Genomic DNA, 20399 nt, shown 5'->3' with positions numbered 1-20399 from the left:
GCACACTTTGCTGTCTTGTGCCAGATACCAGTTAAAGTTTGGTTTCTGGACTGTCTAAACTATTCAAGAAACAGAATGGTACTGGGTATCAGAGATGTATTTTTGATCTGCATTTGTACAGCTCCTTGTACTGCAAGCTCCTGCTCTTTAACTAGAGCACAGCAATGCAAATAAAAAATGTATCTAGATTTTTCTCATGTGGAGCAAAACCTCTCTAAGCTGACTTCAGTTGGAAGGAAGAGGGAAGCATTCATTTTACCACTGGGAGGCAGTCCTTTCTGGCTCAGCTGTGGCCAGCATGCCTGGCACTGTCTCTTAATATTGGAGAAACTCAACCTGTTCTCCAATCCATTTGCTACTTTTTCTGTGATGGTAATTTTTTTGTACCAGAAGCTGATCACCTTCAAACCTTTTTGTTTCCTATTACCTGCTGTCAAATGTAGTTCAAAAATGTTGTTCCTGAGTCTTTCATTCTTCATCTAGTGCTTTCCTCCATTTGTTCCTTTCAAAAAAACCAAAAGAACCCCAAAGCCTTGCTGTTTATTCCCCACAACGCACTTGACTCTTTGACTCCTCACCTTTATTTAATGGCTGTCTTAGTGATTGCCAGGAAGGAGATGCTCATAAAAATGCCTTGGAAATGACATGTGATTTGGAGTGCTGTGTATATAGACATACGGAATTAGGATTTTCTGTTGCTCTCACTGCTTTGGGATGTTGTCATGGAATGGGGCTTCTTGATGTGGAATTAAGTAACTAGATGGTGGTGTCTGCACCCAGTAGGTCTCAGCCGTGCAAAGATGCTCTGTTCAGCTCCATGGACCTATGAAGGAAGTGTTAGTACGTGGAGGTAGCCCTGGTTCCATTGTTTTCTATGTCTGATTTAAAATCATTAAACACAACTGTTCCTGTTTGCCCCTGAACAAGAAAGAATGTGATGTTCAGCAACAGAAGTATAGTGCATCAAACTCCTTGTTTCCATTTATTTATTTGCATAAATCAGTGCTTTAAAGATGCATGAAGATGCATAGACAGGAAAGGAATATATATATATATATTTACTTCAGATCTGTTTACCCTGTTTTTTACAACTCTGCTTAGTTGCTTGGATTTTTATTGAGGTGATTTCTTGAAAAAATCACCATTGAGACAGTTTTGTTTATGTATTTTGGTAACCTGGAGTGGCAGGCAGTGTTTGTTACAAACATCTAGCTTCTGCTTTATCTACTGTGATCTGATGTGTGACCTGGAAGAGAGAAACTGTTTTTCTTCTCCGGGAATCCTTCTTTTAAAGCTCCCCCTGCACTGTGGTCCTCAGGAGCTCAGTGCAAGCACCTCCATGAACACGGGAGGGGGAAACAGGAGGCTACACTGGGATAGGAGGAATTGTGTACCTCCACAACATGTTTCTAGGCTGCTGTGTTGGGTACCCAGGCAGGGAGGATTCCTCCAGGGTACGACGCCGACTTCACTTTGACTGTTATCGTGGTGCATAAAGGTAAGAGCCGCATGGAGCCCTGCCTGCGCTGGCCCTCCTGCTTCTCCGTGTGAGCGGAGCTGTGCCGGGGTTAGCAGTGATGGACAGGTCTCGAGGGAGTGCTCGCTTTGCGCTCGCACTGGTTGTAAAACATAATAGACTTCAGCTTTTCGTGATGCTCTGTTAGGTGAAGTGGCAGCGCAGGCCCTTGCGATTTGGTCCTTGCTGTCGTGCGGGCCCAGGCTTGCTTTAGCCTCTGCAGCAGCCACGTAAGGCTGGTCAAAACTGCGCCCGGGTGGCTCCGGCCCTGAAAGGCCGACCGCTAGCTGGGGGCAACTGGAACACGACGGGGTTTTGGCCACCTTCTCCACCTTAGAAATGCCCCTAGCATCCATCTTCTGCCAGGGACTGGGGCTGCAGCGCCCAAAGTTAGCAACGCGGCAGCCGTGCTATCGTGAGACTCCACTGCAGGGTTTCCAGAGCTTTTACATGGTCAGAGTAGTATAGTGTGACTGACTTTGGGCAAGGGCTGATGTTTTATTTTGTGATTAGGTCACTTTTATGGATTGCCTCAAGCAACTCCCCTGCTCTACTGTCTAGTGATATGTATTGAAATCCATTATTATTTGGTTAAAGTCATGCTCAGCTTGGCAAAGGTTTCTTAAGCTTGAGCACAAAGGGTTTATGCACTTTCATGGTAAATGGTTTCGTATTTCAGTGATTATCCTGCAAAATGAATACACAAACTAAAGCTGTTATTTAATGGTGACATTTATGTGATAAAGCCTACGTCTACCAATAATTTTGCTTATAAATCTATTCTTATGTCTTTTGTGTTTTGTGTGACTGTTTGTGGTGCAGAAAGTGCCTTTTGTTGGGATGTGAACTATCATGAGTTTTGTCTTTATGGTTTTAGAGTAGGATTTTCATGTTTTCTTTAGAACACCGTAATTTTGATAAGACAAAGAACCTAGCTGTAATTTGCTTTGCCTGGACCTTCTGTGGAATTAAGGCACAGCAACTGTGAAAAGCACAAATTCTGTTTGCATTGAAATTAGTGGCACCTTCCCAATTAACCTCAAGGGGAATAGGTCATAACACGTTAGGCTAAATCCTTATCTACTCGTATAAAGTAGAGTATTTGTGCATGTTTAGTATGCCGTCAATGGAAACTGATAGCCAGTTGAAGTGCTCTTGGTCATGATAGTTTTTAATACCCCCTGTTAATTCTTGTGTGTTTTGACTGTTCAGATATATATTTCCCCCCTCCCCCCCGCTGGCTTTAATTAGCATGTAGGAGGTCTGATTTCCCTGGTTATGATGATCAAAATTGTGTTTAAATGCTTGTTTCTTGCGTTTTAGGATTTTTCCTTTGTGAAAAACAAAACCATTGGTTCCTCCTCCTTTCTTGCAGGACCATTTATCAGCGTAGTGCTGTCAAAGCTGGAGAACATGCTGGAGAATTCCTTGCATGTAAACTTGCTGCTTATTGGGATTATTACTCAGCTGGCAAGTTATCCACAGCCTCTTCTTCGCTCCTTTCTGCTCAACACCAACATGGTATTTCAGCCTAGCGTACGGTCACTTTATCAGGTACCTGATCACAAGTCTTAGTCATGCCTATTCTGATTTGGAACAGTGTTTTTAGTGTCTTTTTTTTACTGTAGCTGTTTTCAGTTCTACCTGTTCTCCCAGCTGTCTGAGAGCCTCTCTCATCTCATTTTGATGTTTTAATTATATCTGTGCAGAGAACTGAAAATTCCGTTTGACCGCAACTTTTGTCATAACTCTTTTTAATGCAGCTAGAGAAAGGCTGGGTATTCAGACCATGGCTGCACTGGGCACAAGGGAAAAAAAAGTAATGTTTAGTGTTGTTTTGGCAGGTGCTGGCATCTGTGAAAAATAAAATTGAACATTTTGCTTCCATCGAGAAAGACTTCCCAGGTCTTCTCCTGCAAGCCCAACAGTACTTACTTTTTCGTGTGGACACATCTGATGCCGCTGAAGAATTGCTAAGTAAAGGTAATATTAACCATGCTCACAGCACAGAGGAGTGCTGTGGGGAATGACTCACCAGTTACCTCTCTTGTTTTCTGCAGTATGATTAAAAATAGGTGTGGTGCTTTATGAATACCATTAACCAGATGTACACTTCTGACTTTAAACTGATGATCCTCAGTAGACCACAGTATATGGATCTAGTTGGATATTCTGTGCTCTTTAGAAGCTTTTATTACGTCTTTGCTGCAGAAATGCCTGTCTAAAGAGTAACAAAATCAGTACTTGCTTGGCTCGCTGTCAGTTTGGCAGTAAACAAACTTGCTTTCAAGGCATGAGTTAAGGTGGCATATGTGCATGATTTGGTTTTATTTTTAGCCTGACCTTCAGCTAGTCATTGGTTCTTTATTTGTAAATGTTAGGGAAGATAGAAGTCCAGAATGAATTTGTTTCTGCATCAATTGAATGAGGCCTCATATTGTGGATTATGCTGCTGCTGAAGGAGGTAGATACGAGCCGGAAAACTTTGAATGCGCTCTGTTGAGTGAAAGCATAGAACATAACAGTAAATGATGGGTACCAGCCAGGACACTTCAAGAGCGCTGAGGAGTTAAACAGGCCTGACTCCAACGAGCCTACGGTCCAGCTGACTCTGTAACATCGGCTACTTCCCAAGCGCAGGGTATGCTACACCTGTCTTCACAGGCATCAGTAGTCACGCTGCAGTGGGGGAGTTAATACGAATAAACAAACTGGAGAATCTTGCTTTCTCTTTGAGGAATTTCCAGAGACAGCTGGCCACCTGGAAGTGTTGGGGGCCCCGACCTGGAAACTCACCCTGTTCTGGGGTTGCTGCTGAGCAGTCAGCCTTGGCTGCACGTTTCCACTGAAAGCTCATTTCTCGTGTGATGGGAATGCTTTGAATTTGATGAATACAGTGATCGCAGTTATTACATACTCCACTGTAGGGTTTGAGAGAGTCTGCAGGCAGATGTTCTTACGGATCATTTGGAATAGATAATTATCATCCCGTTCTGCCTAGACCTCTGTGAAGATGATGATACTTGTTGAGGATTTCCAGAGGTGTGGAAAGTGGGACTCTCTATATGCCCCTTTAATTGTATTTTCATTTCTCAAGGCTCTGAATAATAATTTTCTTAGCTTCTAGTCAGCATGGTGTGTGTTTCTAAGATTCGTGGGACAGCTAGTCTGCAAAATTATAGTCTCACCAAAGCTGCTTCTGGGAGAATTAGTCTGTGAAGGTGCATACTATAAATGAGCTATTTATTGCAGATACTGGTAGGGGTTGAGGCACTGCATTCTGGTGTCATAGATTAGAGAGCCTTACAATTAGAAGAAGCTGGTATTGTGGGAGACAAGATTAGGAGGCAACTTTTTTTCAGGTACTGGCAGTAAAAACTTTATATAATGCATTCCCAGTGGAAATTCATCCATCTGAGTAAACTCACAAGCATTACACTTCAGAGGTTTAAGTGCTGGTTAGTCATACCCCAGTTAAATAAAACAGTCAGTGATTTTGGCATTTATTTGTACTTCCTTTTTTACGTCAGTTTTGTGGGCTTCAGAACTTGCCAGGTCTCCTCATACTGGTTATTATTTAGGAACTTGAAACAGAGGCTGCTTAGTCACCCTGCCGGTACATTTTCTTCTGTTCTGTGGCAGCCACTGTAAAAAATGTACCTCTTGACAAATGGCTAGGGAATAAATACATTTCTGTACAGCTACAGATTTGGCTTCCAGCCAGATTAGTGAAGCCAACAATCAAGCTCTAATTCTTGGGGCAAGGTGCCTCACTAGTCCGTCAAGATGTACAAGGTCAATTAAAAAATGCAAGGTAGGAACCAACTATACTAATGGTAAATGAAATAGAGTGGGGAGATCCTATCAGTTGCTTGCATGATGCTCAAAAGTTGCTGCATTAAAGCTAATATAAAGCTTCTCTGGGGTTCTTCTGCCAGTGGAAGTGATAAATAACCCTGAACAGTTTTCCCTGCAGGTCTGAGCAAAACTGGCCTCCTACAGAATTTAGGCCTGAAAAATGGAAGCCAGGCTTACTGAATAGCACAAATATAAAATAAAAGTATTCCAAAGCATTACCTTTCTCTTGACAGTGATGGTCTCCAAAAATCTTGTAGCAGAAATGAATGGATAATTTTCTGCTTGCAGTAGTATGTAGTTTGCTTAACCAGTAGTTTGGGTTAGGCCTAGATAGGTAGAGCTGTCATGATCTAGATCCCATACGAGTCTGAGATGCTGCCCTTCCTTTAGCACACTGGTAACAATGTCCCCAGAGTACTAATTTTCTCAATTTCTCAATTGTATAATTCAGTTTGCATCCCGAACCTAGAAAGAAGTGGACAGGCTCAGTCAAAGAAAAAATCAAATCTCTGGTCCCTAGACTAGCTTTCTCTGTGTGTATTTGGTGGGGGTTTTTTATTCATTTATTTTTTGCTTGCTTTTTTGTTTGGGTATTTTTAAAGCAGTTTAGTCTGAATCAAAATGTTTCTGTGGAAATGTGTCAATTTTGCCTTTTGAAAGGAAGAGTTTAAAAACAAAAACTAAACAAACTTTGACAGCGAGGTAGCATTCTGGATTTATTGCCTAAAGTATTTAAAATAATTATGAAACATTTTGACAGTGTTAGAAGATGTAAAAACAAAAACGAAAGACCTTCAAGGGAAGCTCAAAACTTCATCTTTTCATTGTTATTCATAATTTAAGTTGTTTTTCTTCCCACAGTCAGAATTTTCATGGAACTGAAATTCTCCTACTCTGTGTCTAGTAGATAGAAATTTGTAGAATAACAGTATGAATGATTGATAAGTCTGGAGTTGGAGAGGTTTTCTGAAACTCAGGAAAAGTGCAACGCTGCTAGATGATTAAGATTAAAATTTCTTTTGATATTTGAAAGCGTACAATAATTCCTCTTTGTCTTCAAAGGACTTTGTAACGGGAACGGAAGTGCAGAGCTATTGAACGCAAGAACTGCTTTGCTGCGTCGTGTGAGGCTCCTCCATGCGGGGTCCTCGCATTAGCTACTTCCAGATGCTGCAGAAGGCGGCACGAGTAACCCGAGACTGAGTTGTTTTAACATAAACTACACGTTGGCTAAGGGAAACCTCTCGTTAGTGCAGTGACGTAGTGCTTGTTTTACTGCCTGCAGAATGATGGGCTAATACCACTTTTTTTTTTTTTTTTTTTTTTTTTTTTTTTTTGAGGAATTACACAGCTGATGAGAACACCCCCTGTTAGGTTATGCAGGATTTTTTCTGACTAAGCTGATTGGTCTCACTGACATCTTTTTCACCTTTTTAACTACACAGAACATCATTTAGTTAAAGCGCATTTCTGCTGCGGGTTGAAACGAGGAGCGATTGATTGAAATTTAAGTGCTGCTGTCACTGCCATTCCACACATTCTGCTGCTTGAGCCCTGCCTGACCCCCTGAACTCTGGCAGGAGAGATGATATAGCTGTCTATGCTGTGGGGAACACGGGGTGGATTTTACCTTTTTTTTAATGTTTATTTCTTGATGACTAGGAGTGAAAGTTGGCAGGGACTAGAGTTACAGAAAAGTCAAATTTTCAAGCACTTTTTCCCTTTAGTTACTAACTTACTCAAATTCTCGTGGTAGTTTGCCAGCTCAAGCCTCAGTTGTATTTACACGGTGATTAGTGGAGGGGAGGAGGGAGAAAGAGAGAGAAAAGTAAAGACTTTAATCCAGGGGAGGGCCAGAATGCAGTATCATTTTAAATTGAGAAAACCGTGCAGGGTTTAGATGGTAGATATTATCTGACTCTTATTTCATAAGGGTAATCCATACTATTCTTTCCCATGACTCCTCGACTGCCCACATATTTCTTTCATCAGAGCTGGAACTGAATAATACATAACCTAGGAGAAGATGTCTAATAAAAAATGCAACAGAATTGGGCCGTATAGAACTTTAAAATGTCGGATTAGTGAAGTATCTCCCTGTACAGTCTGGGAACTGCAAGCTACTGCTCTAAACGCAACCCTTGTAACCTGGGTACGGTCACTGCACGAGTGTTACGTATGCTGCATATACTGAGCCTTTTCTTCCTCTCCTCCTGCCTTTAGGTAACGTCCAGCACAACGGCAGCGCAGGCAGAGGGAGGGGCCTCTCCGAAGCTTCTCCGGCTATACTCCAGCCTTTCCTGGGACATAAAGGAAAGAAAGGCCTGGCTCTTCCCAGCCTTCCCGCGCACGTGAGGAATGCCGTTCTCGCAGCTGCCCTGTACCCGGAGTTCCTGAAGGAGCTGGCAGCGCTGGCGCAGGAACATTCCATTTTATGTTACAAAATACTGGGGGATTTTGAGGATTATTACTAGTGTCTTTTTTCAACCACATTTTTAAAAAGCTTTTAAACAGGGTTTTAACGCAAAGCTGCTTACAAAAGAAGGTTGTACTTTGATATTTCCTGAAAATACTTGATTTGAAGGGGGAAGAAAGAGGCAGAATGTTACTCCATGTTATCTGATACTAGGCCTTATAATTTCCCTCTGTGCTACATAACTTTTATTAGAGATATTCCTGATACTGCTGTTGTTGCAGCTTCCTAGTTCATCTCCTCCTTTTCACACAGCCACCCTTTCCTAGCGTCACAAATTCCTGTCAAATTTCTGCAGCAGACACTTGTGGATTGGCTGAGAGGGGCAGACCTTTTAGGTTTTTCTGTTCCAGAAATACTGTTCTAATAGCCTGCCACAAGGCAGTTTGCTCTGGAAAAGCATTGCTCCATGGGGAAAGCTTCAGGTAGAGCAATATACACAAAGTCTGCAGAGAACCCCTTTACGCGAAGGGTTCTGCTTCTCCACATCTTTGCCCTTCTCCCTGCCATCCCTTTTCCCTGACGTGGGAGTTCTTGCCGATCCACCTCCGAAGTCCTTTTTTTTTAACTAGTGGCTCTTGTTTTTGAATCCAAGTGGTCTTATGTGTGTTAAACCCATGACTAGCTGCAAGCAGGTGCTGGACCCAACACATACCATATTGCCTTATGTTGCAGACAGATCTGCAGCTCTCAGCTGTTGGTCTTTGAAGTCAAATGAACTGTGTAAGTGGATGTGGATTGCAGACTGCCTGGAATTTTCCTTGCAGTTTCTCAGCATTCTTTGATAACTACCACACTGCTACCTAAACTCTTGAGCAAGCCTTATTTAGTCAGATTTGCACAAAGTACAAAACAAAATGTTTCTATGCAAGCTTTAATTAATGCGTAGATTATTTTTATGCTTATTTTAATAAGCTGAAGAAAGGTACTCAGTATCTTTCAGTAGTATTAAAAGGACAGCAGGCTGTTTTTCTCAGTTTTTTAATGAAAAAGATCGGCTTGCTCCCGAAAGCTGTTTGCTCTGTTGTTGTTGTTGTTTTGTGGTTAAAGGGAAAGTTAAATACTGTTTGTTTACTTTTAAATTAGGTGTTGGCTTTTCCTAATATTGCACTTTTGGGATGGTGAGGGGAGGACCAGACTTCACCAGCTGCAGAAAACGAAGCGGTAGCAGGGAAAGCTGTCTGCTGGTGACTAACTGCTTGAGAAAATTCTGTTCTGTGAGTAATGGGCTTCATTAGAAGAACCCAAACATGATGAATTGGTGCATCGCCAACGCGTTTCATCTCATCTTAGTAGCATAATTGTGCTTCCAATGTGCTTAGTTGCCTCTACATAAAGAGGAGTTTAGTTCAAGAAAGCTGTGAACTCCTTTGTCCAGGAAAGAAACCAGCAGCAACCCCAGGAAATGTAAAGAAGTGGAAGTCAAAAATAATGCTTTCATAAATCAATGCTCCTGCTAGTTGTAAATCCATAATGCTGGGGTGCTCCAATTAATCACATCCCTGTTTTCAAATGCACTTTTCAGAGATGGCAAGAGAAAAGGTAATACCATCTGATTAACCCCCCCAAGTGTCTAATTAATTTCAGGTCACATTTCTATGGAACTTGCAGTGCAATTTAGGCTCCCGAATCCATCAGATGCTTCTGAAAAGTTGTACCTTTCATCTACAAGCTGTGTCAGAAAGCTTTAGGCTATGCCAAGGAAAAATCCCGAAGTGTACCTCTAAGAAAATCGCCTCAAGACCTTCTCTGGGTCTGTCTTCACCTGTCTGCTCTACAGCCCTCACATCTGCCACCACTGAGAGTTGTCTGTAGCCCTCATGTTGCTTCCCAGCCAACTCTTTCCCTCTAACTTGTCTCTTTTCTAAGCAACAATTCACCATTGTATCACCATCCTGTAAATCATCTGCATGGCCCTGTTTCACCTCCCAAGCTTCCTTAGAAACGCAAATGAAGCTGTAGGGGTTTTCTTAAATCTTGCTTATCCAGGTTTAAGAGAGCTCTTCCTTTTTCTTTTTTTCCTCCTTTTCTTTGTTTTTTTCCTGCGTTGTTGTTGGAAATGGGCAACGAACAGACTTAAGGTTTCTTCCTTTGTCCTAGAAAATGGTGGATTCTTCTCCCACAGTTACTTCAACCCATGCTCCAAGGCCTAGTCTGAAGGAGTTCAGTAGTGTCCCACATGGAAACTGTGGTAGCACTGTGTAGTCAGTGCTTACTGGGCTCCTCAATGCTTTTAGTAGGAACTTTATGTGAACAAAAGAGAAATTAGCAAATGAATGCAATCAGCTAACGTCTAATGATTTGGAATCAAGTGCTGAATGGCAGAAGCAGTCCAATCCCTTTTTTAAGGATTCCTTTTTAAAAAGGAATGAAAAAGAAGAGGAAAAAATTGTGCAGGCCAGTGCTCAGTGCAGTAAATTTACTTTATGAACACTCCCTTCCCTTGTCTTTATTCTAAAACAAGAATCTTTATTTGCTGGCTAGGAGTGATACCTTTGGGGATTGTTAATTTTAACTGGTGTTTCTAGCAAATGTGCAAACTCAGGGCAATGTTCAGTTCAGTGGGCCTATTAAGGTAGATGGGGATCTTAAAGTGCGGACTGCTCAGAAAGCATCTGTGAGTTTGAGGAAGGGGAGGTTTTAGCTGAAGTAGTTTCAAAAGGAATTATTTGAGCCTGCTGCATGCAGTAGGATGGAGTCAATCTCTGAAACCGGGACTTGCGCGAGGAAGTTCTTGTGACTGCGGTCACGTCTGCGTGCACGCGCGATGTCTCCATGCGAAAAGGAAACCTGTCAGTCAGCTCCCCCAAAGGAAGAGGTGGATGAGTGCAGTGACCCTGGCTCAGGACTCCGATTTAAAATGTCACTCCTTGGAGATGAGTTCTCTCTGTGAGCATTACGTTCTTCAGCCATATGCTCGTTCAATGAGCTCCTTCGCTCTGGTGTAGGTAATGGCTTATAATGCCTCCTCCCAGTACGTTATTCCCAAAGCGGGGTCTGTGCCGCAGTCCGATCGGTTGGCCCCTGCAGGACACAGCATTGTGTTGCCCTTTCCAAGAGGGGAGAGGAAGCGTTGCACAGCCTTGATTTCCACCTCCCACCCCCCCACCCCCTGTGCACATGTGACTAGAAGGCCTTCTCTTCCACGCGTTGTCTTTGCTTCGGTCAGGAATGAAGTGTCTTTGGGCAGATTTATTCCAAAATCTGCAGGTAGCGGCTCAGTGGTACCAAAGTTAATTTTCAGTCTTTTGCTGTATGTTTCAAACTGTAAATGACACATTTCCCGTGATGCAGCCTTTGCTGAGCGTTTGTAAGCAGTTCTACTCTAGCAAGGGATCTTTACCACAATTTCAGCCATTTATATTTTGCAACATATCTATAAAGTGAATATTTCGTATCTTAAAACAGCTGTAGTCATTGTCTTTTGCCCCTGACCTATCTTTGGATGCACTGTGGGATAGTCCCAGCGCATGCATACACACACACACACACGGTTTGTATCAGTTCATCTAAAGAATTTGGCAACTTTAATTCAAAACAGTGTCATCCTTTGTGGGTGCTGATCTTTGGGCGTAGACAGTCACTTGCAATTCTCGTTCTGTGTTGCTGGCCCTTTTATTATTGTTTTCTAGGCATTATTCTTTAATTTGGTCCTTTCTGCTTGTGTCCTAAAGAAGGACATGCTCTAGGTGGCCCTGCTTGAGCGGGGAGGTTGGACTAGCTGATTTCCAGAGGTCTCTTCCAACCTGACCCCTTCTGCGATTCTGTGAAGGATGTGGGGTCTCAAATGAGAGCAGGTGGTTGACTGGTGTTGCAGCTCCAGAGGTGAAAAGATGCACTGCATTTTTGGCCCAGTTAACTTCTTAATTTGGTTTGGAAGAACAGCAATGAAAGCTTCTGTTCTCAGCTGTATCCCAGGGAGATGAAGGAAAACTCTCAGCAGTGTGCATAGGCGGGGGAGAGCCCCTCTCACCAGCATATCCGGATCTATTCCTTCAGAGCATCTGCTTCACGCGTTACTTCTCTTCTTTCCTTTTCCATTGGGGTTTGTCACTCTGTAAAAAGTCTGACCAGTCGCGCTGGGCTGCTGTGCCTGCTCAGGGCGTCTGCCGTGTTAGATTGCATTTTGATGTTTTTGAAAAGGAAGACCGGCCCTTTCCCTAGAAAGGGAGAAGCAGCCTGGTGATCGGGATGGACTTTGATCTTCGCGGAAGAATGGTTTTGGATGGGTTGGGGCAGGACAGACAGTAACAGACAGTAAGCCTGGACCGTGTTTCTGCCACCAGCGCTGTTCAGCCTGCCCTTTGCCCCGACACAGCAGCAAAGTGGCCTGTTCCCCCTCCCGAGGGAGATAGTTGGAAACAAACTACTGCGTCCGGCAGAGTCTGAGGGTTTACGTTCAAGAGGTTAAGTTCTATTTACCAATAGAAGTAGATCATCTAGCACAGCGCTTAAGCACTCGCTAACCTTTCGTGGCCTGTGCCTGTCTCTCGCAAGGTTTTGTGCTGCAGCAAGGTTGGTTTAGCTCCTTCAGGAAGCTTTAAAATCTCAGTGTTGGGAAGAAAAGGATAGGAGCTGCCTGGTTTGGTGCAGTTACAGTAAATACAATGACATAATTTATCATTTGAATTTGTAGCCAGAGCTCGTGCTTGAGAGCAGCGTGATTTAATAAGCAATTTACTGTGCTGTATTTACTGAAATTGCGATGTCGTGCCTGCAGTTTTTATGAAGGCTCCTGTTACATTTGTAACATTTAAACTGCATCTGAGTAGAATACAGAGATTTTCTTCTTTCTTTTAACTCGGAAAGCTCTGACACGATGCTGTGTCCAGATCTGATTTAGATAATTACAGTATGTTCTTCCTGCCACCTTTTGGGCTTTATCAGCAGAAACAGAGGCTACATGACACTCAGACTGGTTACATTAATGAGCACACCAAAGGTAAAACACCACGGATTAGCAGGGGGCATTTGCATCCGTGTGAAATGCAGCGAGAATTTTCATTTCTTTTACCTCAGCTTATCGGGGACTAGCTGCAGAAAGAAAATGCTCATAGCAAAGTCCAAAAATGAGTATGACAGTATCTTATGGTAACTGTCCAGTCGAATAGTAATGCCACGGAGTGTTTTGAATGGGAACTGTGTGAAAGAGGGTAAAAATTGCTCGTTGTTTATGTGGCATCAGATTTGCATAAATAGGTATTCAGATAATAGGACAGTGGTGCCAGCTCTCAGGCTGAAAGCAGCCGCAGAATGCAGCAGTATTTCAGGGACTTCGTTAGCTATGAAAGCTCAGCTCTGACTAAATGTACTTTATTTTTCAGGGGGCCTCAGCTTTTCTAAACATGTTGTGGTCTAGCATCAATCTGTTCCATTTGTTATATGCTCAGTTGGAAGCCTCTTATTTATGAATAGGAGCATTACTTGTAGTCTCAGATATGCAGGTACTTAAACTGGGGGGTTGTTGCTGACTGTGCAAATCTTCTTTTTGTTCATTGATTAGAATGTTTTTTTTTTTTTTTTTGTGTGTGTGGCAGCTGGATTAAATTAAGACTGAAGTCTCTGGGCTAAAAGCCCGGATGGAACTTTTGTGCAGAGGCTGCATTTCTCAACCAAGTAACTTTCTCTGGGGCTTCGGCAGAGTGCCCACATACAATTAGATATTGTGGACTAACTACCTGCAAACTTACTTACATTTCTGATGAAGCCAGTTTCATAGCAGCTGTATTTTATTGCAGTCTATTTTAAAAATAACTAGCTTGGACTTAGACCAAAAAATAATGTGGATGTGTTGTTAAATTCAAGGCAACTAAACTGTGTCCAGCTCTGTGCTGCTGTGTCAGTTTGGCCAGGGCTCGGACAGAACGTCCCCTCATCTTCAAAGGAAGGGGATTCGCTCCTGGTTTCCAAACTTGCTGCTGCAACTTGAGCCAAGGGCTCCTGGTCTTGTCTCTCTGGGTGGCCCTCAGGGGCCAAGCGCAGCTTGGAGTTGGCAGCTCTGACCAGTGTCTATCTTAAAACCCCAGAAGAACAATATTGGTTTCTGAACTCCAGTGTGGAAAAATCCTAGCCTCCAAAGCCAGACTGAAAATGCAGCCTCTGAAGCTTTAGAAATGAGAAAATAACATACAACTTGCTGATGGTTATGCCTGCTTAGTGATTCGAGTGCTTTGGACAGTTAAAGCTGTGGTTGATACAACCATGTCTCAGGAGAGCGCTGGCTTTCCGTTTACACAAAATGCTCACAAGCGGAGGGCGCGTTCCCGACGGCGACACTATCAGCCTCCACGCAGCCGCGCTGGGATTCGCTCTTGGGAGGGCAGCCGCTGCAGCTGCCGGTCCTGAACCCGCTCTGGGCCTTGCTCCAGCGCCGTGATGACCAAGGCAATGGATACGGGGTGAAGTGACTGGCTGCCCGTCACTGGTGGTATTTGGCTGCTGCGGTTATGTAGGCTCTGGCATGGAGGCCAATTGTCTTTTGGAGGAAAAGCCAGCAATTAAGATGAAGTTATCTGGAGGGTCACAAGCTGGACCTGGAGAGGAAGGGGAGCAGCAGCAAAGGGCAGGGTCCCTCTTCCTCCCCAGGTCCTCAGGCAGCAGATGCTGTAAAAGGTTGTGAAATGCCTGTGCGTCCTCCAGGAGGCTGTAAGGGGCTAGGGCTAACCTAGTACCTAGAGGGAAGACTCCTTAGCGCTCACTGGGATGCTGCACTACTGCGTTCCCAATGAAACCCCCTTGCGTTTGTGTAGGCTTGCATGCGTCACCTTCGTTGTCCCACTGCGACGCCCAAGCACGTCTGCTCCCCAGGGTGGGTTTGCTTTATTGCAGCTAAAATCCAAACGTAGTTGGGCTTCTTGTCTCTTCGGGCCCTTCGAGTTCAGAGCTTTGCCCTGTTCGGTGGCAGCGGGCAGCAGTAAGGCGGGAGGGGTGGTGATGCACTGCCTGCTGTGGGCACGTGCTGGAGCGTGGCTGGGAACGAAGGAGCGTTCCTGGAGGGTCTTTTTGCTGCAGTGCAGAGGTAGAGGCTGCCGTGAGCCCCAGTTCCTGATCTGGCTTGGCCCAGAAGCTCTTCTAGATGGCAGCAGAGTTTAAATTTGCCATCGCAATGGGCAGATAAAGGTATAGCAAATCAAAGGTTTTGACAACTCAGGATTCTGTGGGTTTTTTTGTCTTCCTCATACCATGTGGTATTAGAATTCTCTCTATATTAAGCTGGTTTGTAGCTTTTGGGGGGACTTGTTCTGAACAGCCAATGCAATCCAGATGAGCTCCTGCTGTATCTGAAAAGATAAATCTTGACCTCCTAGCTGCTCTAACTTGTTTTTCTATTGCCATTATGTGAGGCAGAATATAACAAATTTTGGAGTGTCTGAAAACAGCATTTGCAAGGAAGGTGCAGGCAACAAGGGCAAAAAGAACAGTGTGCTACTCTGGCTTCTCCCTCGAGCAGTGTGAGAATGCAGTTGAGTGAAAACCCTATTTTTTTAAGAGAAAAAAAAAAAAAAACAAGCCACTCTACATGTTGAGCATACACACACGGCCATAAATCACTGAGAAGGTGCTGCTGAGGTCAGTGCCCGTGCAAGTGTGCAGATAGAGGGTGCTCAGAACAGAAATGAGAACGTTTCAGCGGAGTGACACCACGCCACAGAGGCGGAGTGGAAAGGGGCTGCAGCGGAATCGCAGCGTGAACGCTCTCGCTGTAAATTTTTGGTTAAGGTTCCGCTCATATGCTTCTATTTTTAACACAGTTAAAATTAAACTCTGCAGCTAAGGCTGAGTGTTAGAGATTCTTTCTTCACTACTTCAACATTGGCAGTATCATTTTTGTAAATATTCTTCTCTTTTTGGGGGGATACTTCAGCTATGCAGGCTGGAGACCATCATCGCTCTGCCTTAGGAGTGATCTACTAAAGGACTTCCATCAATGATCAGATGAGATTGTCATGACCGTGCCTGCTGTCAACTTTTCTAATTTGTAAGCGTTCTCCTCGGCCCTCTGTGGCTGGTTGCTGCTCAAAATCTGCACAAAACTGTCCTTAATTCACCCTGCCTAGTGCTGTTGCACAGATGGCAGTAGATCAAGGAGCACCACCGTAACTAAGACAGACTTGATTGATAGTTAGGGTCAGGGCTTCAGTCTTAATTCCTGAGTTCGCAGCCTTGGTATAACCACCCTTAAAACAGCTTCTGGGTCTGCAGAGCGTTCTGCCACTGAGCTCTCCATAGTCAGGTTATGCATTTTCTCTTGTTGGTCCCACCTATCCTGTGTTTATTTTTGCATTTGTCTTTAAAACAGCAGATACTAAATCCCTGGGGGCTGTTCTGTCTTTTACGTGCTTTGTAGACAACTGGATATATGCACTTTGCTATTCAAATATGAACAAAAGCTGTTTTGCACAGTATGGTGCTCACTTGCTTGCTTAGGATTTGTTCTTAGCTCCATTTAGGACAGAGGAAAAAGTGACGACGGTGGCTGTAGCTGGTTGGTGTTTCAGGCTCTTGCCAAGCCGAGAAGGGCAACGCGTTTGCGTAGGCTGCTTCAGTCAGGTCAGGGTACCATGCCTGGCAAGCCCTTCCACGGCAGCTGCGGTACCTGCAGCAGCGCTCGCTCACCGCGCTCGGCTTTCTCAGCTCCACCTCCTACCACCGCCAGCGAGGGCTGCTTCAGAGTTAGATAACTGGTATCTCCCCAACATTAAAATGATTCATCATCTTGAGCTCGGTTAACTTGAAACACTTTCTGATTATCAGGAAAAAAAAATTACATTTTGTGTATGTATGTCTGCAAAATATTTGTATAAAAATTTGGTAATGCCTGACTCATAATTCAAAATTTATAGACTATAGCTGCTCTTTTCCTTCTCCCACAGGAGAAGGATATTACAATTATCCCTTTTTATCTTTCTTGTTATTCATTGTGTCTGGCAGGTAGAGATGAAAATAGATTGAGATTTACAGTAAACTCATTCAGAGAGCTAGTGATGTACTCTTATAGAACCTGGCTTAAGATTTTTAACAGATTTTGTACTGTATTAGCAAAGTGTAATTACCTAGGGAAGAAGCAGCCATTAAAAAATACATTTACCAGCAGTAGCCATGCTACAGTAGTGGAAATCCTTCTCTCTTAAATACAGCTTAATTATTATTATTCCACATTCATTGGTGTCTGTTCTTTAAGTTGCACCCCCTACAGTAGAGGTAACCCCAGCACAGCAGCATCAAGCTGTGCAACAAAAAGCACTAACCTTGGAGGACCACCTTTTGGGAATGATATATACAATTTTTTTGGTGTAGGCTGAAGAGTACTGTTAAATTAGGATTTGAGACTTCATGCAGAAGTCCTTGTGCCTTTTGGTTTCTTTCTGCCATGGCAAGAGTTCAACAGAGTTCCAATTCTGAAACTTATTTAAAGTTTGCTGAACTGAATTGTCAAAGCTTCTATTGACAGAAATTGTACCTATTGGAATAAAATGGGTATGACTGTGTAAAAGGCAATGTTATTCTTTGCTCATGACATGACAACTGATAGAAAATGCCTTTGTATGGATATCAGATTATTTTTTTTAAGGGTCAAGGTTTTTGATTGCAACAGTGGGGAAATTTCACCATGTTACTGCTTTTTGTCAGCTGTATAACTTTTTAAAACTGTAAGATATTTTTATGTTATTATGGGTATACCTTTTATTCATTAAATGTATTTGGAAACTGTTTTTCTTTCTTTTTTTGCCTCTTTTCTAATTCAGAAACCAAACTTGAACCATGAGCCTGTTTGTACAGAAACGTCCCCGAGAGAGACGATGGCCCTAGTGCTCTGAGAACGTGCTGCCACTGAGCTAGGTTGAATGAGTGTTGCAAACTCCACGTTTGCAAAGATGACCAAGTCCCAGGGCTGTACTGCTGCGCTTGCTCCTCCTAACAACACATGTCCATTTGAAAAGCATTTTTGAGGCATGAGCTGAATGTAATCTTTAAAATGTATGGTTTAGCAGCATCCAAAAGGGAGCTCCAAACCCCTGGCGCTAAATGGGGTTTCTTTCCCTACTAAAAGTAAATGTGAATGGCTGCCTCTAGTTGGGCTCTTAATAATGATTTGCTCAACTGCGCAATTTACACATGCCAGTAGTTGGCCCTGGGAGCTGGACTCTAGAACCCTGGATCTCCATGGGTACCTCAAAGTAGGAGCTGAAAACAAGTTGAAAAATTGGCACAGAATGCTTACTTAGGAAAATATACAGGATTAAATACTGGAGAAGACATTCTAGCCCAGCCCAATCCTGCTTATTTTTGGTACGCCAACTGAACAATCAGTTATTTCCAGAGTGATGCAGTTCCAAATGACAGCAGAAAGCCCCACACCAAGGGAGAGCCTGCAGCCTCGCGCCTAGAGCAGCTGTACGGGAAAAGCAGGCTCAAGTTTTCTCCCACAGAAGAAAATCTGAACTGGCGCAAACTGTCCGTGTGCTGAGCTACTGTATAAAAGAAGGAGGGCATCCTTCTTCCTCTGCAGATTGTGCAGCGCCAGGAGAAAGGTGACAGTTACGCTGAACCTCAGAGGCCAGAATGAATCTCAGAAGGCTCAGGTGTACATCAGTAATGCACTTGCAGGACTGAAACAGCTTTGCCCGAGCATCCAAGGCGTGTACCCAGGCACCTACGAAGAGAAGGCAAGCAAAAAGTTTGACAATCTAATTTTTGGATGTGTGCGTGTTGTGGCTTTAGCCTCAGGCACTTTTTTAAGTAAGTAGTCAGTGACCTTGTCCTCTCCCCATCTCTGTCAGAAACCAGAACAAATGATGGCGTTGCATACATTTTCTCTTCTGCCAGGCACGGAGGTGTGCGTGACCATTTTTAATTACAGCTGAGTATTTTAATCCTAGTTGCTGGTGTGCTCACCCTAATTTATTAGCGAGGTATTAGCGTATACCACTAGACTTCACATTCAAGATCTGTGAATTTCCCTTCTCACCAAAAGGAAGCTGGAAAAGCTGAGTTTACACTTGCTTTATTACAAAATTGACCAGTCCAACTTAAGTTCTGCCCTGGGAAGTTGCTCCCCCTATTTAGGTGGAAATGGCATTTCTGACCGCTCCACCAAAGCGGAGATGGAGATGACCGTCTGCATCACCTGCTATTCTTCGGCTCCAAATGCGGCTTGGGACGCATCCTGGGATGCAGCCATCCAGGCAAGGTTAGACCTTAATGCTCTTTGAAGAATAAGCAGGGTGGGGAAAATAAGCCTGTTTCATGCTAGTTCACCAAAACTGATTTGCAGTGAACAAAGCTGAACTGGAGAGAATGAAGCAAACAGCACCTTCTGTAGGCGTTTCTGCAGTTACTCTGTGCGGTTATTCCGACAGCTTCTTCTCCAGTATTTGCTTCACCAGAACGGGATTGGATCGTCCTCGTGTTGCTCTTTGAACTAGTCCAATTAACTTATTCAGAACTTTCTGATTTCCTGCTTTTATTGCCATGACCTTTAAAAGCAAGAGACAGACATCACTGTTACAAGGAGAAATGGCCTTTTCACACATTTATAGCCTAGGTATGAATATTTTTGTCCTCTGGATCACAGTTGTAGAATACCATGTTTGTGGTTATTATTTAAAAAAATAATAAAAAAATTATTTATTATTCAATTTTGCAGTAGGTTTGCACAACTCCTACTTCACCCCCATGAGACAACAGCAGCTCTCTACAGCAGCAGGGCTTACAACTAATAGATTTGCTTCTACTGAAAAAGTCAAGGAAACATTTTTGGATTTAAACAGCTTCTGAAAGTCAAACAGTGACTCCCTGGAAAAGAGCCAGAAAAATGAGATGGACTCCCCCCCACTCAGTAGCATGTATCATGCTTTTGACCCAATGTATTGGTCAGTTATATCAAATAATTGGCCCTGAATGACTATTTATTTGATAACATTTGTGATGTCCTTCCAATGAAGACTTAAGTATTTCTGTAACAGCAGTGTTTCCTCCAAGTAAGGAATCCTCTGTAACAAAGCAATTATTAGCTCACTCATCAGAAATACGCCCTATCAGAGAGCCAGTGTTTGATTCACAATCACCTGCAAAATATAAGGGGCCATATTTGAAAAGCTAAGTAAAAACACTTGGGGGGGGGGGGAGGGCAGAGTCAGAAACTCACTTTCAAGTACATTTAAAGGAGATACCACAAATGAAACACAAACTTTTGGCCCTCGTATTGTTTGTGTGGCAGGGAGGACGTTCTCTGCAGTGCCAGAATTACTGGGCAAAACATGATAGCTTCAGTTAAACAGGATGTCATATTCACAGATATTAAGGGTAGAAAGACTGATACCGTAAGAATCATCAGCTGTGGCAACAGCGCACACAAATGCAAATATTACTAGTCATTACCATATCTGAATTATTGGCAGTCTGAAGTCTTACCTGTAATGTCTCCATATGGAGACGACTTGTCACTCCTTACCTGCTAGAAATCACCTGCATGCAGAAGAATGCAGCCTGGTTCAGATGCTGCATTTTCCTAAATTGCTCAGTGTTGGTTTATGCAACTGTTGTTTGTGA

General features: G+C 43.3%; 2 protein-coding genes across 2 annotated transcripts in view; one reads left to right on the top strand and one right to left on the bottom strand.

Moving 5' to 3' along the window:
* The window catches only part of FHIP1A (FHF complex subunit HOOK interacting protein 1A), a 35693-nt gene extending 27834 nt beyond the window's left edge, over positions 1 to 7859 (top strand). Inside the window, exons 9-11 of the mRNA XM_062574755.1 lie at positions 2892 to 3070; positions 3361 to 3499; positions 7598 to 7859. Coding sequence (XP_062430739.1) covers positions 2892 to 3070; positions 3361 to 3499; positions 7598 to 7848 — 569 coding nt within the window. The 3' untranslated portion in view covers positions 7849 to 7859. The remainder of the gene's footprint in view (positions 1 to 2891; positions 3071 to 3360; positions 3500 to 7597) is intronic.
* A 10977-nt stretch (positions 7860 to 18836) lies between these two features.
* GATB (glutamyl-tRNA amidotransferase subunit B) overlaps positions 18837 to 20399 on the bottom strand; it is a 41734-nt gene continuing 40171 nt past the window's right edge. The window contains exon 13 of the mRNA XM_062574941.1: positions 18837 to 19324. Within this exon, the coding sequence (XP_062430925.1) occupies positions 19196 to 19324 (129 nt within the window). The 3' untranslated portion in view covers positions 18837 to 19195. The remainder of the gene's footprint in view (positions 19325 to 20399) is intronic.

The sequence above is a fragment of the Rhea pennata genome, chromosome 4, assembly GCF_028389875.1.
Source record: "Rhea pennata isolate bPtePen1 chromosome 4, bPtePen1.pri, whole genome shotgun sequence".
Classification (NCBI taxonomy): Eukaryota; Metazoa; Chordata; class Aves; order Rheiformes; family Rheidae; genus Rhea; species Rhea pennata.
The sequence above is the reverse complement of the archived record's forward strand: the minus strand, read 5'-3'. Positions and strand labels throughout refer to the sequence as shown.